General features: G+C 43.0%; 2 protein-coding genes across 2 annotated transcripts; both read right to left on the minus strand.

Annotated features, from left to right (window-relative positions):
• Positions 1-104: 104 nt before the first annotated feature.
• On the minus strand, positions 105-3,573 carry LOC137196904 (5-hydroxytryptamine receptor 1D). Its single transcript, XM_067609872.1, has 3 exons — positions 3,151-3,573; positions 1,645-1,805; positions 105-1,514 (listed from the first exon to the last, which is right to left on the minus strand). The coding sequence occupies exons 1-3, from the start codon at positions 3,311-3,313 to the stop codon at positions 198-200; spliced, it is 1,641 nt and encodes a 546-aa protein (XP_067465973.1). The 5' UTR covers positions 3,314-3,573; the 3' UTR covers positions 105-197.
• tarbp1 (TAR (HIV-1) RNA binding protein 1) lies at positions 3,565-17,587 on the minus strand. Its single transcript, XM_067609866.1, has 29 exons — positions 16,576-17,587; positions 16,390-16,487; positions 16,221-16,290; positions 15,456-15,604; positions 15,289-15,341; positions 15,096-15,193; positions 14,870-15,005; positions 14,682-14,778; positions 14,018-14,107; positions 13,765-13,912; positions 13,383-13,649; positions 12,480-12,577; positions 12,236-12,394; positions 11,906-12,132; positions 11,565-11,808; positions 11,231-11,419; positions 10,925-11,124; positions 10,775-10,846; positions 10,540-10,660; positions 10,031-10,141; positions 9,770-9,919; positions 9,590-9,676; positions 9,302-9,507; positions 9,128-9,209; positions 8,836-9,007; positions 8,562-8,747; positions 7,771-7,895; positions 6,222-6,358; positions 3,565-4,226 (listed from the first exon to the last, which is right to left on the minus strand). The coding sequence occupies exons 1-29, from the start codon at positions 17,492-17,494 to the stop codon at positions 4,046-4,048; spliced, it is 4,872 nt and encodes a 1,623-aa protein (XP_067465967.1). The 5' UTR covers positions 17,495-17,587; the 3' UTR covers positions 3,565-4,045.
• Positions 17,588-17,620: the final 33 nt, after the last annotated feature.

A 17,620-nucleotide genomic window follows, 5' to 3' on the forward strand; every position in this document is an offset into this window, starting at 1 on the left:
TGTTTTTTTCTCGCCTTTGTCCATGTAGTTCTTCACCTGCTATCACAAGGTAGCAGTAAGTTGTAGAGATTTTAGCTATAAATCTGTTTGATATTTGTAAGTTCAATGTTGCAAACCAGCTGTGGTTCAATGTATGCCAGTAAGATATATCTGAATTCCACTGGTAGAAGTTTTCTTGCAACAGCAACTGAAGAAGGCTAACAAACATCATGCTCCACTCTCACTGTAATCTGTCCGTAGAAGAAAGTAGCCTGCCGCTCCTTGGTCAGAGCAGAGAATGGTAGTCTGCTGCCCTCCTGTAGCCTAGAGGGGACCTGCAGGCAGTTCACCCTCCTGTCACCACTAGAGTCTTGCCACATGTGGGACGGGGAGGTACTTTCAGGTTGACACACTCTGCAAAGATGCTCATCAGAATGACGTCTGAAGTCCGTGCTAACAGTAAAAACTGAGGAGCAATACTTAGAGTCGTCACATATTGAACTCTCAGAGATGGAGGGAGGACCCGGATGGGTGGTGGTCAGAGTGCAGGGGTCGCTGCTCCGTCCATCATCACCCTCCGCTCTGACCTCCCCTCCCCTGCCCACCACACTCCCCAGGCGGGCTCTCAGTTTTTGCCTTAGTCCCTGCAGAGCGCACTGGAAACGTTTGCTAAGCAGAGCATAGAGCAGAGGATTGATGTCAGAGTTCAGCAACACCAGCCAGTAGGAGAAGGTAACAGCAGACGGCGGGACAAGGCTGGATTGGCCTGAGATTGCAGTTTCTGTGGCTTGAACCAGAGCAACTCCTATGTAAGGTGTCCAGCACAGGAAGAATGCTGAGATGACCATAAAGAGACGCACCAGTCCATGGTGATTGTGTTGCTGCTGGGAGTTCTGCAGGGGTGGCTGGGAGGCGCTCTGAGCCAGGAAGGAGAACAAACGTCTGGATGAAGGGTTACTCTGTTCTGTAGTAGAATCAGGGAGAGCAGGGTTGTGATAATTTCTTTCCTCACTACTGAACTCAGAAACAAACTGTCCACTTATATGATTGATCAGTCTAGAGGGTCTGTGGAGGCTCCCACAGTGCTGTTGAGATAAATCACCAGGAGCAAAGGCAGAGTTTGGATTCCTGCTGCGTTGGACAGAGTCCTCTAAAGTATGAATCCTTCTGGCGTGGCTGCGGGCCACCTTGACAATGTTCACATAGCAGAAGAGGATGACCACAGCCGGCACGACGTAGGAGAGGGCAGCCATAAAAGCCGTGTAGCTGGGACTGCTGGCCCAGTTGACTGCACAGCTGTACATGGGAACCACGTAGCTGACAGAGCTCCAACCCAGCAGGGGAGGGCAGCTGGTGGCCAGCGCCTGCAGCCAGATCCACAGGACCACAGCAGAGGTCCTCCACAGGGTGCAGCGAGAGCTGTAGCGCAGGCAGTCCATGATGGAGTGGTAGCGATCAAGGGCAATAGCAGCCAGTGTCAGTACAGAGGCTGTACAGTACACAGAGGAGGTGTAGCCCACGTACAAACAAAGGTCCTGTCAAACAGGAGAGGGAGCAACACATCAGCATGAAACAGAACATCATCACCAGTGGACCAAAGGAAATGTCAAAATGAGAGTCAGACACTAAAGCTGTGACTGTGTGTTTCAGACAGAGGTGACGTACAGTACAGTCCACCCATCCACGGTTCATGATGGACAAAGCAACAAATGGCATCACTCCAACGCCCACCAGGAGGTCACTGATGGCCAGGTTCATGATCAGCACTGATGTCACTGAGTGGAAAGTCTTGGTTGTGGCCACGATAACAATGACAAGTATATTACCTATACACAAAAATACAATACACAATGACACAGAGATCAGACTGGTTGGATTAGACCACACAAGCACACCGTCCAACATTACAAATAGAGATGAAAAGCTTCACAGTAGTGAACCAGCATTTAACTACTCAATTCAGGCAGTTTTGGACAGTTTGTGATACTCTTGTTCGATCTAAATACAACAGTCATGGACCTTGACTTTTAATGAACTGAGCAGTCAGGCAAGTATATTTTATCTCTGTTTAATAAGTCTTACTAGATTTAAAGTGCAGATAGTTCTGGTTTAATGGTCAGATTTTGAAACGTGACTGATATTTTTGTGAAAGCATTACACTTGAAAAATTAACAGCTCACTCTCCAGAGACAGTGCACTCATTTCTCAGTCTCCAGGTAATATTCAGGCCTTTCTACAGAGGAAATAATCCCTACATGAATTTATTTTTTCTTCACTATTTTATTCTACTTCATGTATTAGTGGATATTGCTTTATAGATCAGTTATAAGCATTATTAAGAACTACTTTTTGGTTTTGCTTTTTTCCAAATCATTAATGAAAGTTACTTCATCCAATTTTTTAACATCAGTTCTGCAAAGTCATTATAAAGGATCATGAATTTCTTCTTCTAATAATTAATAATAAATAATTTCCTCTAATAACTCATCAAGTCTGCTGTCACACACGTTAATGAGTCATTTATAAAGTGTAATAGGTCTAAACCATCAATTCTACAGTTTTAAATAAGTCATTCATGTCTAATGCTTGCATAACAATCCATCAAGTCTGCTGTTATATGCTAATAGGTTGTTCATAAAATACATTTTGGTTTAGATACTCTGTGGCTTTATAAGGTCAAAGGTTAAATGGTCTATTGGAGTATTCTTCCAACTAAGACACTGTACCATGCTGGAGGAGAATAAACACAAGCAAAAGCAAAACCTGATAGTTCTTATTAAAGCTTAAAGCATTAGTAAATGATAACCATCAGCCTAACCATTACTAAAGCCATTAGTTACAATGCCTTTTTCATAAAGGGTGTGTCTTTTGAGTAGTGCCAGAATTTTAATATCCAAAATATTTCACGCTGAATTACAGGAGAATGTAACTAAAATTATGAAAGATTAAAAGATACAAATTGAATATGATCACTGTGTTAGTCACGTGAACTATAAATAATGCGCTGGAAGAAGGAAATACTGTAGAAATACTGTATTTATGCGAATTCGAAAAAGTAAGTAAGATGCCCTTTAGGGACATTTTGAATATAAAAAGGTTGGAACTAGAATAAGAATAAGTTAGAAGTTTTGTTAAATAAATAAACAGATAACATTTTAATAGTTTCTATACCTGTCACAGCACCCAAACACATTATCACCATGAGGATCTCAAGGATCAGCTGGGAGCGCGGAGACAAAGCTGGCCCTGCAACCTTCGGCCAGCTCGCATTGAACCCCGCTTCTGCCTGCAGAAGCGACCCAGGTCCCGACCAGCCGCCATCCAGGTCATCCATGTCCCTCTAAAACACTGCTATCCTCACATGATGTGCGACGTGCAAGCGATACTTGACGGAAAATAAGAGAAGCATGATCAAATGTACTCCATCTGGTCTGGACTGTATCCATGTGGGCCACCTGTTTCTCATAAGGGGAGTGGAAGGAAGGAGGATCTATGAACACCTGTGTCTTATTTAACCCATTCAGTTCTCTCCTTGTGTTAATGGAGTCTCCTTAACCATAATTAATAACAAAAAACACACGCAAAAAAGTTCACAATGTCCAACTTTTATTTATTCAAATGTATAAAACAACAACAAAAAAAACTGTAACCACAGCTTGCATTAAATCACTGCTCAAAGGGAAACAGTATTTATATACTATGTATTATCATTTGCTGGGTATGGATATTACAGTCTGGTCCCCAGGCTGTGAGGCAAAAACTAATTGCTCACATAAACAAGACACTTCCACCTCAAAGGAGAATATTTTAGTTTACTGCTGCTCTGCCAACAGAGGTTGCCTCCATTAATATAACAGCATGCCCAGAGGAAGATTTAGGTCATAACGAGTGCTGATCTCTATTCATGACTCTCGTTAAGGCACAAGAACAGCGCTGATGAATGCTGACCACATTCAAATCTGGATGAAAATCTAAAGTTTACATTCAGACACTTTTCACACTTGCTACCAGAGATGAGAGAGGAAGGTCAACAACTGGAGGACGCTGCATTGGCTGCTTTCTTTTTTCAGTTGTGTTTTGAGTTGACTTCACTTGAGCCGGAGGTAAAATGTTGCCGTGTGTATTCCCAGATCAGCAGGGCAGCGCTCACGTGCACGTTGAGTGAGCGGATGACCCCTTGTTGAGGGATCTCCACACACACATCCAACAGCTGGAGTAAGTTGGCAGGAATACCTTCTCGTTCATTGCTGTGAGGAAGGAAAGTGAGACACAATATACTGAAGAGTGGGAAAAGGTCACATGAAAATTGATCATCAAGTCCACATTTATCTGAAATATTCTGCTGATTTTTAAAGGTTTTTAGAGTTTGGTGCCAGTATTTTTGTAATAAAGCCACTGATAGTTGTATTTGGTACTAATATGCAATTCACTTTTTTCTTTGCTGCAGAGAATTGAGGTACCACTCTCATATCTGTCCATTAAATATGAAGCTATAGCCAGGAGACAGCAAGCTTAGCTTAGCTTAACAGAAAGAGTGGAATCAGGGGAAAACTGCTAACTGAAGATAACAAAACACAGCTACCACCACCTCTTAAGCTCAATGTGTTCATTAGTGAGCTAAAGAGGTGGTATGTGTGTTTTGTTACCTTCAGACAGAGCCAGGCTAGCTGTTTCCTGTTTCCACTTTCTGTGCTAAGCTAAGTTAACTGGTTGCCGCTCCAGCTACATATTTAGCATACAACATGAGAGTGGTGTCAGTCTTTTTATCCAACTCTTGGCAAGAAAGTGAATAAGTGTGTTTCCCAAAATGTCACACTATTCTTTTCTATTTGATCATTTTCAAGCCTACTATGGTGAGAATTATACTCCAAAGTTGAATTCTTGTCAGGGAGAAACAGCTTCTCGAAGAGAAGTCAGATCAACACAGGAGACAAAAAAACTTTCATTGAAATACAGATAACCTCAGAATGGGTTACTTACTCTGCCTATTCAGTAGCAGGGGACATTTGGGATAAGTTACTGTTTTGTCTACATTTATTTCTAAAAACAATAACTGAAATGTATTGAAAATGTCAAGAAAATAAATACAGCATTTAAACTGGAATCATACCATCAATAAGACAACGTTGACTGCCCAATATCTGCTCTATAACCATAACTATGCAGCACGACATAAATTTTTTGTTACTGGATACTTTTAATTCCAGCTTTCATTTGGCTTAATGATGCTATGCAGTTGATTTAATTTAAGAACCATTACCATGAGCGGCCAATCGGTTCCTCCCTCATTCTCTCAAGTCCTTACAATTATGAGGAATACGCTTTTTATACAGATGACTCATGAGTCCAAGAGCTATTCAATCTGTAATCAGCTGCGTACATGAGATCCAGCAATATGGGTCATGCAAAGCAAACATAAAGGGTTAATGAGTTTGGCAGTTTCAATGAGTCTACAGAGGGTGCCACCCTGTAAGAAAGAGTGATTTGATGAGCTACATTTATCTTGAGTGCAACTGGGTGAGATAATAGTGACCTGATGAGAGATTAGAGACGGTGCCATGCTGTGCTGGGGAGAACACAGCTGTGAAAGCACTCAAAATTCAGCTCACACAGTGTGTTTAAGCTAACAGCACTGCTCATACCTCTGTGACTGAACAGGGTAAAACAAAACAGGACACCTACACTGGCATGATAAGTATTCATCTCTCCCTGTCTTGCCAGGCCAGCTGCAGAGCTGCAGCACACATTCAGGAAGGAGAGTGAATCATAGGACTACTATCACAAACTGCACAAGGTTACAATTATGTTAATTTCTGAGTAGCTACAAATGGTTGAATAAACTGAAAATGTGTGTGCCACTGACCCCTGATGAAAGCCACGGGGCAGTTTCACGACTCGATCTACACTAGAAGAGGGTTAAAGCTTTTCTGCTGCTGTCATCAGTCGTGTGATTTATTTTCTGTGCTCTTCTTCTCCTCCTCAGGGAGAGCCAATTACAGCCCAGCATGCCCTGACATGAGATGGCAAAGAGAGGAGCAGGTCCCGCAGGGAAACACACCAAACCAGTGAGATAACATTAAATAGCCTCGTCAGCTCACACCTTTATCTGTGTGAGAGTCACTAGGGTATGGGAAGGAAGAGGTTTGTACGCATTGATGTTACAGTTTGAGTGAAGGTGACTGCACTGAATGAAAAAACTGGACTTGGAGCATTTTTGTACTTTGACTTTGATTCTGTCATACCCCAGAAGTAGTAGAGTCTTCTCAGGAAACTGGTAGTCCTGGAGGCTCTGACTGTTGGCTGTCTGCTCCACTCCAACAATACAGTAGCCCTCATTCTTCTTTACCTGCAGGAAGTCAGTGAGCTCCAATGGCTTCACCTGACGGGAAGACAGATACAGTTTATGATCTTACACTTGAAAACTCATTTTACAATGAGGAAAGTAAGCACGGTCAACACTTGGGAAAAGTCTTTTAATCCCCTTTCACACATATAACCCAGGAACATTATGTTTGGCCGTTTAAGGATTTCACTCACACTGAGCCTGCGGTGTGGAAATCTGCTACAGGCTGCCACTTTACAACATATGTTCACTTTTTCTCCCCCATATGGTGGATGGAAACACCAGGGTAACACAAAGATTCAGAGAGCCAAATGTCAGATGTTCAAAGCTTTGTTATAGAATATTTTATATAAACTTAATAAATTAAATTGATCATTTTTTAAACCTTGAGTTTTGGTTTACTGCTCTTTTTCATCCAAGCTAATATAGACAGTAAAAACTAAACTGGGGGACAAGGAGGAGCCTGGCTGAAGATGAAGTTGAACAGGCAAGTAGAAATACAAATATCTAAATAAAGACTCCTGTCAATCAAGCAGAAAAAAATGCACCTCTTTAAGCCTTTAAATTGCCAATCAAGGCACACTTTAGAAGAGGTGAAATCAGGTTTTTTGATATCAATTATCAGAATCAGCAATTCATCAGCAAAAGCTCATATCATAAAAAAAGAGAAAAAAAAGAACAGACAAAGAAAAGAGAGTAAGGGAGAAGAAAAACATGACAATAATAATGAAAGCAAAACAAAACCCGCCCCGCTGTAATTCCACTCCCTCCCATCCTCCCCCACCCACCTACCCTAGGATCCACTCCCACCCATCCACCCAGAATCCAGGCCACCCATCCCAACATGCGGGTATTACAGTAGTGTTTGGAGTTACTCAGAAATGGAACTCCACAGTTCTGTCACTGATTCCTTGGCCCCATGCATACGGGCGGTTGACAGCTCCAGATATGCTACATCGAGATATGTTAAAGTCTATGCTTGAAAAGAAAGAGTATGTAAGGGTTTCCAGCGGCTAGCCACCAGTTTTTTGCTGCTGTCAGCCCAGCTAGAAAGACTCGCTTTTTGGGCAGTGTAAGCTAGTTAAAAATTAACAAAAATATAAAAGGCGAGTAGGGAACAGTATTCTCAAAAATCCTGTAAAGACTGGATTGATCAGGGTTTCTGGAGGCTATTAAAATGTTAGACCAGACTTTATGCCAATCAAATGTTGGGTCCAAATCTGGGAAATCGGCTCTCCATAAAGGATCTAATGTCAGGGGCCTGTAAGAATGCTGTGAAATCAACCATTAGAGTCTAGAAACTAGGCCACTTGTGCCTCTAATGGAATGTACAGTTTTGTGAAGTGGATGTAATGGAAAAGGACTTTGCCATGAAACTAGTGGTAGTGGAATCAGTTATTGAAACCACAACATCATGTAAAAATGTGAGACTGTTTTATGCACTTCACCTCTAGCAGAGGAAGCCACAGCTCAGAGGAGACGCTCAGAGACTGAAAGTGTTTGTCACTGATGTGGCGGAGGCTGTCCAGAACCAGAGCGCTGGCACCAAAGATCTCGCAGGTCCTGCACAGACCTAGACGCACAACATACAAACAAGGATGAATCCTTAAAGGGACATCTATCTAAATGTAAGCAGGGAAATGCCGTGAAATCATCATTTTGTTTGAAAAAATCTAAATGGAGAAAGGGGACTTTTCTTTATTCAAGTTTTTTTTTCCTAACAAGTGATTTCAATAGGTTTTCAGGGGTAAGATGACTGTTCTAGTGCTGAGTAATGTGTGGCAGTGATGACTTAGCAGAATATGGCCACCAGTCTATCATCATTGGCACAGACAGATAAAGCGAGCAATTGAGAGATATTTCAAGTAAAACATTTACAGACTGGCCAAGCTAATGTTCTCTCTTACATCATACAGTATCAATATTAGTTTTTTAAAATGGGTCTTTTCCTCTATAAACAAATTCTGATTGATTCAAGCCCTTATCATCTGAGACAACAGCACTGGAGTGCACTTGGGGAGAAAATAAAATAGGAGTACCAATGATGAAAGCTGTACGTTCCCTGTATAAACTACGATAAGGGCTCAAGTGGTTTTAGTAGCAGCTGTGTTTGACCTTTTTGCCCAGATCAGCACTGTTAAAACCAAACAAAAAGCCTGTAATGTTAGTTATCCACATGAATCAAGAAGAAATTCACAGACAAATCACTGATGAGTATGATAACTGCGCTGCTCCTGACCTCCTAAATTGGTGGGTTTGTCGATAAGCGAGGCGACCACCAGCAGGGCACCGTGCAGTTTGCCCAGTCGAGCGGCTCTCTGCTGTGGCACCAGCTGAAGCTCGGGCTCCTGCTCCTGGATCCCCAACCTCCAGGGGGTGATCTTCTTCTGCACCTCGGCCCAGCGCTCCTCCTTATCCTGTTCACCTGGGAGATACAACACAGTGACCACTCAATCAGAGATGAGGCCTGATTAATGTATTCTTGTATGAGGTAGTTCTGCTGCTTGTGTAACCTTTGTCTTGCTGGATCCAGTCTCCAGGCTGGAGCTGGCTCAGGTCAGGTACAGGATTCTTCAAAGGGAAAGTTGAACTTTCAGACAAACGTGACAGTTTTTCAAACTTCCAGGGTGGAATCCACTCATCATCAGCCAACTCTGACAGACTGGGAAAAGTATAGAAGATGGTCTAGGAAGGCAAAACGTACAAAGAAAGAAAATAATGGTTGTTATAACAGCGTGTTGCTGCATTTTAAGAATTAGAAAAGTTAGCAGGCTTCATCTCTTCAGTAGAAATATACTGGCTCACCTCAACACTGTAATCCCTGATGGGATGAAAGGCACCAAAGAAGAAGTGCTCTTGAATCCTAATCCAGTTCTTGTTGGCATTTCTAAACGGTGAGACAGCAGATATGTTCTCAAATAAATACATTACCATACTATAACAAGCTTTTTGCAACTGTTGTAGCTGTTCTGCTCTTACCCGGTGTTTTGCATGGCCTCAGCCTGGTTCAGACAGGCCTTGATCACAGTAGACAGCTCCCCAAAACCATCTGCCCCCTCCTCTCCCCGCGCTTCTACCAAGCTCCACACCCTCTTCAGGGCCAGTAAGGCATACAGCCGCACACTGAAGTTATGGTTGAAACACCACTGCAAGATGATATCCAGTGCTTTACGCAACTGCACTGCCTTCAACACAAAGAGAGAGAGAGATCATGTAGGTACTAAGGCGGTGCAAGAAGAATGGTGTTTGAGTGGAGGCGCTACCTACCTGATCCTTAAGAAGAGGAACGATGATATTGAAATGTACCAGGACTGACAGGAAGGTGCAGATGCTCGTCTTGGTTCGTTCGTGATCCTGCAGAGAAAGCACAGAAATTGGCCATTAAATTAACTGCTCAATTTCAGAACAGTATTTTCTGGTGGATATGTGTCCAGAGTGGGAGCTCACCATGTTGAAACAGGCCCAAAAGCCGTCTATGTGCTGTGGATATTTCACAAGGATCAGAATCATCATCCACTCGATCAGGTACTTGACTGAGGCCTGGTTGCTGCAGAATCCAGCCTCAAAGGCACCTTTCAGCAAAGTGGTGACAAACTCCTGCACACACACACACACACACACACACACACACACACACACACACACATATATACATAGTTACTTTCTGAGTGGTTATTTCCTGTGTGACTATGAGTGTCACTGTCTTACCTCTCTGAGTTTGGGCAGTAACAGCAGCAGCGTTTGCCACACTCTGTTTTTGACACGATGTTGCAGTGAGTTGCTATAGTAACGTACTTTTGACTTCGATATGTTATTATCCTGGAGAGAAGGGGTGAAGGTGGGGGGGGGGGGGGGGGGGGTGGAGGGAGATAATTGAAAATAGTGTTAAGTGTTGTTAAATTTTCTTAATGAAAAGACATGTCACCAGATGTCAAGAGCAATTCAGAATATTATATAGCAAAATTAATATTTGTTTTCCTACATTTATGACGCAAATTACATATTATTTGCAGATCAGAGCCTGACTCATCTTTAGCTCTGCTCTTTTTATTTGGGGATTAGAACATTAGAGGATGGGTTAAGATCATTTTTAGGTTGCAATATGAAATATCAACATAAAAATACATTTTTGAAGTTTTGAGAGAGAAAGAGAGAGTAAAAATTCATATTGTTGTGATACGATTACATCACCCAGCCTGAACTTATCTATAGCCCACCTTTTTTAACAGATTGATAACTAGATCCTCCATCAGTCTTTCATGCAGTGGGTTGGAAGAATCCAGCCGACTGAGGAAAGCCAGCGCACATGTCCGGGGCAACTGATCGTCCCTGTTATCACTGGGAAAAAAGGGCATTAGTTCAACTGTGAAAACATCTGCACAGCAAGGGAGACCTCTAGTGCCAGTATTTTAAATCACAGTCATGACAGAGATATTGGAACAAAGAGCTCACCTTGCGATCACAACATTAGCAGGAAATTCCTCACCGAGTTGTTCCACATATGTTTGGACATCCTGGATGAGCCTTTGGGAAATAAACAGTTAACATACAGTAGATCTGAGAAAAACTTTGAACAAACCATTGAAACGCTGTCAAAGTTACCGCTGATCTCTCCTGAACACTGGTCCGTAGACACAAGCCTCAGTGAGAATGTTGATGTGGCTGAAAACACTAGAAAAGTTGGTGTCAGCCTGGTCACCGCCGCCAGGGTTTGAGGGCAGCCATGTCTGACAGCAGTGCTGAAACAGCACACTGAACACTCCGCTCTTGGACTCGGACAGCTCCATCAGCTCAGTGGCGATCTACAAAATAGTCACAGAACACCAGTGTGTTTGCATAACTTACATAAAACTGAAAATCACCATTCTCATCCTACCGAGGTCAACAAGCCTTTTTTCGTTTCATCACCTGTTTCATGGCTGCTGTGAGCATCGCAGCCTGAGTGTCTGTCAGTTTGAGCAGTTTATGGTGGAAAGCCATGGAGATGAAGCCTTTGAGGGCGGGCCAGAAGTCATGGGCATTAGTGCTCAGTCCCTGCACCAGCTGCCAGCTCAGAGTCACAGCCTCCACACAGAGGGCCTCCTCATCATGCACTAACTGGGATCAAAATATCACCAAAACACACATCATCAGAAATGCATTTTATCAGATAGTCTTCATGTTATAACCATAAGACACCGAAAGAACAATACCCGAAGACCTCATTCTTGCTTCAATTTTAGCAGAATTGACTGAGACTCACTTGTGGCAGCACTGTCTCCATGAAGGTGAGTACAGGCAGCACCAGGTCGCTGGGCAGCAGAGCCAGTGCCTCCACGCTGCAGCTCAGGGCAGCATTGAGAGTCTTGGACACTCTGGAGATCTCTACAGAGTCAGGAATCCCAGCGGCCTTTATTAGAAAGCTCAGGCAAATCCACTGGTCCCGCATGAAACGGGCAGCTGTCCGTCCCCAGTTCTGTAGCACAGTACCTTGCACTCCTTCTTCACTAAAGAAAAAAGTGATTGTGCGTTATCATGCCAGGCGAGTGCAAAGACACTGTGTATTTTCATTCTGAATATTATTTTTGACAGACTTTCACTCACCTTGAATTATCTGTCTGTGGTTTCAGCAGGCGTTTATTGAAGTATCCCAGAGATGACTGACTTTGTGAGGAAGATGAAACTGGGTTGTAGAAGAAGTCATTCAGGGATCTGAGAACAGAAAGGGTCTCTGATTGCATGTCAACCACTTGCTGTTCCACAAGACCACATACCATGGCCAGGGATGCCATGGCAACTGCTCTAGTCACCTGGTTTGCCACAGAGGGGATCTGCCAATGGAAAAAAAAATCAATGATGAATAATCAAGCAGAAAAACAGATTTTAGGTTAAATTCCTGCCTGATGACTGGGTTGTGAATATTTATTTAAGTACCTGCTGGCTTGGTTCTTGCAGGACCTTGAGGCTGTATCTGATGAGTTTAGGGAAATAGGTCTGCTGAATTTCACTGTGGTGCTGAGGTGTAGAGCTGTACATGACCACCAGCTGCGTCAGGACACACAGATACAGCTCTGCCCGCTCCACGTCAACCAGCTGTAAAAAAAAACACATGTATGCATCAGAGTTGGCCACTAGGGGGCATCTTTGCTAATTGGAGTGATGGTGACTTGTTGGTTACCTCCTGCAACTCCCCACACAGCCGCCTCAAGATAAACTCCTGGATTGGATCGACAACTTTAAAGATTAGCTTCTTCATGGTAACCATCACGTTATCCTCTGTGAAAAGCAGAAAGAAAAGAGTTGAATGTGGCACATTGCTGAGTCTCACAATAACTTTTAACTTTTTATATGGATACAAGTGCCTGAAGTTCCCTAAGGGCATTAGAGAAATTAAGGGTAAAAATCTGATAAATTTCTGAGGGTGGAGAAATGTTTTCATGACAAAATTATGATTAAAGAAAAAAATTTTTTTTTTTAAATTTACACTTTTACATTTATAGCTACAAGATAGACATATGTACAAAAAAGAAAACAATTAAAACAAACCACGACAACAAAATGTACAGAATGGTAACACTGACACATTATACAACAACACATAACATAGGAGGGGGGTACACGGCACAGTGCCTCACAGTTAATCATTCATTTCATTATCATAGGGTCTACTTGACTTGTACAGGGGGAACCAAGGTTAAAAAATAAACTCACAAAGGGCTGCTCAGTACTAGTCTGTATTAACTGTAAATACACATGCTGAAATGCATTTCCAAACTTGATCCCAATTGATCCCAGAATTGTGTTTAGTATCACTGATCATATCAGCAATTTGTTCCATGCCATGAAGATTAAAAAATTCAAATAACTACGTTTTTTAATTTCTAAAACGCCAACTGGATGTTTAACCAAAACCTGTCTGATTTTCTACATAGCTTAATTTTCCAAACAGAAATTAGTTGGGAGGAATTGTGTAATGATTAATTTATTGCATGAATGCACATATCCATCTACTGTATCTACTGCATATGGATGAAGGTGGACCTGACAGCTATAACAATGGATCAGTATTATCATTACAAACCTTGCTCCTCTCCAGCATGCTGACGACTCAGTGATCCTCCGAGCTGGAGCAGTCGGAGCACTAGCTGCAGGCTCTTGTCACTCTTACGCAGAGGCAGGTAGATATTGGTGCTGACTCTGCTCAGGGTGTCCAGCAGCGGAGACAGTAATGACTCCAAGATGTTACTGACCTCTGCTCCTGCTCGACTTGTCTCCATGTCCACACACAGCAGAATGGACCTGGACAACTTGTCAGCCTCTCGGGAGTCAGGTAACCCCTCTGTCTGACCTGGGGAGCAAGTGCAACAACTGCCTTAAACCAACGCTGAAAAGTAGAACCTAAATTATTGTATCTGCAAACAGAATCATTCACTTTCATTTCATTCATGTCACTTCAGACATACCTGTGCTAGCTGGGACTTGGAGATAAGCATGTGTTTCAGCTTGAACGTAGGCTCTTACAGTTTCTTTGTTTGTGGTAGCACTAGTACAATCTCGATCCTTGATGCTGGGTTTGAAACTGCCTTCATTGTCTGATATCCAGGTGCACAACTGCAGCAGGATAGCAATCAGTCAGTAATATGAACTCACTAATGTGCCATTTTGACATGTTAGATGGACTGCTGCGTCAAAAGTCTCTGTGATGTGTGAGCGTACCTGATTCCAAAGCTGCGTCCCTCTGCACAGTGACTCATCTGCCCGGAAATGCATAAGGAAACTAAAAACATCATCTAAGGTGACTGTGTTCTGAAAAGATATGTTTAAATGTTATTGTTCTCAACTTTTAAAGCTGTATGAAAGCACAGGGGGTGGACAGCATCACAGAGAAAATAAAGACTATTGTTGAGGCTGTAGTTTGCAGTGTCGTTAAGCAAATCTCTCATTTACTGTCATGTAGTTGTTACAGGCGAGGGTCTACATGTGACCACTGTTCCTCTTTGCTCATGTAGTTATTCCTGTGTTGGGCATTTGATCACACTTTTGCCTTCATCACTTGATATTGTTTTAATCTACTGATGAACCAATGATTCATTTACTATCACATAAGACAAAGAAAAAATGAAAAATTTCACAATCCAGGTGCCGGAACTAAGAAATATTTGGCATTTTTGCTTAAAAAATGTCTTAAACAATGAATCAATTATCAGAATAGTTGCCATTTTTTAAGTCCATTTGACTTGCAGCCCTACTCAGAAATGACCATAAAGTTGAACATCTTTAACAGTCTCAAGAAAAAAAGAGCTTTAATAAAATGAATGTAACAATATTGTCCACCCACTGTACAGTATGTTCACCATGTACATCATTTATCATGTCTTACCACATCTATGAGACAGAGGGCGCTCTTCAGCAAGAAGCACTGGGCAGCACCTCTCAGGAGTACTTGATGAGTGATCATGGTGCAGCGCAGCACCTCCCTGTAACCCCCAACAGATGAAACGAGCATTCATATCAAGCATTACCGACTACAGTGCAGTCTGTCTAACTGTAAACATAATGTTGCACCACCTGAGAGCAATGAGCCCGTCGACCCCCAGCAGTGGACCTGGAGAGAGTTTGGACAGGGCCTGAGAGACAAAGAGGAGGGGTACTGCGCACCAGTGCTTGGAGCCCAGCTGCTGGATCAGCTGCAGCAACACAGGGCCTACAAAGCAAACACAATAGTCAGAGATAGACGGGCATTTTAGCCATGAGAAGTGAGTCTGAGCTTTGTTAACAAGCATTCTCTCTGTACCTCTATCTTCTGACGGCAGGCTATTAAAGAAGTTGGTCATGAAGACTTGGAGTTTAGCTGCCAGTTCGGGACAATCTCCAACACTCTGGCCAGCTGCCCTGAATTTAAAGAGAAACTGAGTTAATTAGGGCTAGTGCAAAAATACAGCAGTGTTTTCATTATTTTGCTTGGTGTATTGATTTTAGACCCTTACTTGTAGAAGAGCGAAGTTTCAGACAGAACATCCATAAAGGGGCCAACGATAAACTATGGAGCAAAGTAACAGAAACAAAACACATTTCATCTTGGGAGATTTTAATGGAATTAAATGAAAAAAACCTACAGTAAATCAAGTTGAATGAAATATGTGTGAGCCTGCACCTGAGAAAAAGCCAAAGCAAAGGCCGGCTGTCGGAGGACCCGCAGCTCCAACAGGTGACACACTCCCTCTTTCATTAAGGATTTATTCTCACTGTGGAACATCCGCTGGTACACACACAACAGCCAGGAGGGATGGAAAAGACCATGACCTGAGACTGCAAGTCAGAAAGTTTAAGAGAAAAAGCAGGAACCAGGCTGGGCACACAACATTTTTTCTACTGAGTTTGAAAGTGAAGCAAAGCTTAAAAATGCCGCCCAGAATGTTATTAAGAGTGTTTTTCTCAAATTAGGTTTTTAATTCAGTGAAAACTATTCTTACAAAATATTAAAAGACAATCAAAAGTGTGTTGATTAAGTAACCAGTCCAATATTTATGTCAGTTCAGCCATTTTGATGTATAATGAATTAATGTGATGGATTTATTGTCATTCTGTCATAAACTCCAACATCCAGAGCTAAAAATGTCTCATTATTGATTAATCTGATGATTGTTTTGTCTATAAAATGCTAGAAAATAGTGAAAAATGCCTGTTATAATTTCTTAGAGCCCACAGTGACATAAGCTTATGTATGAAACAAAAAAAGCGTAAAAGCCTAGTAGTAAACTTTTGTCATTAAGCTTAAAAATGACTAGAATGACTATTCAATTATCCGAATAGTTTTCTGTCAATCATCTGATCAATTAATCGACTAATCATTGCAGCTCTAGCATAAACAGAAGAACAAAAACATCTTTTTCAAGACCTTGCCTAACTTTGTAATTACCTTGACTGTCATTTGCTGTTGTTTGGATCAACGTATCTATTCTGTTCAGCACTGGCTGGACGACATGAATCTGTGGAGGGAGAAGAAACAACAAGCAGTACTATCGAGCTGCACCATGATGCCCACCACTCAAACAGTTGTAAGACAACACTCAGATGGGATTTTCTACCTGATTTTCCTCTAAGGTCTCCATCACCAGCGCATAATCCTCCCAGAACTCTCTGAGCAACTTGCTCCTGTTTGAAGCCCATCTGAACAAGGTCTCATCTGCAACATTGTCGAGAGCAGTGATGAATCAGAACCATACAAACACCAGTGAACCTTAACACAGTGTCGGAAAATCTAAATATATTACCTTCCTCTGATGGAAGGAGAGGACAGTCCAGCCCCTGCTCCTCTGACAGGGCTACACACCTCTTCAGCAGGTACAACGCCCTCTTACGTGACACGCTGTCTCTGTGCGTCAGTCCATCCTGAACCATCCTCCAGAACTGGAGGGACTGACGAGGGTCGGACACAGAGGATGAGGATTGCAGACCATGAGGGCTCAGCAGGTGGTCTGACAGGGCGGTCAAACACAGCAGTGTCCGCTCTGTAACCGCAGGTGAGCGGTCAGTGGAGTGCCAGCTGCACAGATCATCCAGGATCAACTTGAGGATGCTGCTGAGCCTCACACCGCTGCAGCAACTCAGGAGGGTCAAGAGAAGCCGGACGGTGATTTTGGAGACCAATGCGTCAGGGAGAGTTTTGATGCAGGACAAGGCAGATGACAAGGTCTTTAATGTGAGCTGTTCATCTGCTGACAGAGAAGGTAAAACAGCAGCTATTACTTCACTGGCAACCTCCACACCGAGTCTACCCACACCGGGCAGCTCCTCCTCTGACTGCTGGAGCGACGGCAGGACGGACAGAGCCACTCGCCCCGCTACAGCCGCGTCACACAGCGGGACACAGACACCTACAAGCCGGCAGACAGCGGAGGTGCTCTCCCTGCACCGTATGCCTTCAGCTTCTGCGGATATTCTTGCGAGAAGAGGCAGACTCTGCGTCCAAATTATTGACTCGATTTGATCTTTAATACGTCGTTTTTTCGCGTCTGTAAAAGGAGTCGTGTCCGAGTTGGTCAGAAGCTCCCCGAGTCCTTCTATGAAAGCTGTCAGCGCCTCCGTCCGCTCCGTCTCCGGCCACGACCCACTCGGCCAAGACAGAGACTCAAACAAAGCGTCGTAGTCAGGAGAGCTGGACAAGACTGCGTTAATCAAAACGGAATTCATTGTAGGTAGTTACCACACTGTCAGGAACAAGCAAGTTAAAGATACCCAGATACCGGCTTTTCTCAATGCTGCCATGGGCCACACGTTTTCCTAAACGGAATGTAAACTTCCGCAAACGTAATCACA

The sequence above is a fragment of the Thunnus thynnus genome, chromosome 14 (assembly GCF_963924715.1).
Source record: "Thunnus thynnus chromosome 14, fThuThy2.1, whole genome shotgun sequence".
NCBI lineage: Eukaryota > Metazoa > Chordata > Actinopteri > Scombriformes > Scombridae > Thunnus > Thunnus thynnus.

Bases quoted from the DNA above. Each gene is read 5' to 3' on its own strand.
- LOC137196904 (XM_067609872.1), bottom strand. From the start codon at position 3,313: ATGGATGACCTGGATGGCGGCTGGTCGGGACCTGGGTCGCTTCTGCAG. The intron at 1,806-3,150 runs GTATAGAAACTA...TTTTGTGTATAG, and splicing joins GTGTTTGGGTGCTGTGACAG to GTAATATACTTGTCATTGTT. The intron at 1,515-1,644 runs GTACGTCACCTC...CCTGTTTGACAG, and splicing joins GTGGATGGGTGGACTGTACT to GACCTTTGTTTGTACGTGGG.
- tarbp1 (XM_067609866.1), bottom strand. From the start codon at position 17,494: ATGAATTCCGTTTTGATTAACGCAGTCTTGTCCAGCTCTCCTGACTAC. The intron at 15,605-16,220 runs GTAATTACAAAG...TTGCAGTCTCAG, and splicing joins AACAGCAAATGACAGTCAAG to GTCATGGTCTTTTCCATCCC. The intron at 9,210-9,301 runs GTAAGAGCAGAA...CTCACCGTTTAG, and splicing joins GAGGCCATGCAAAACACCGG to AAATGCCAACAAGAACTGGA.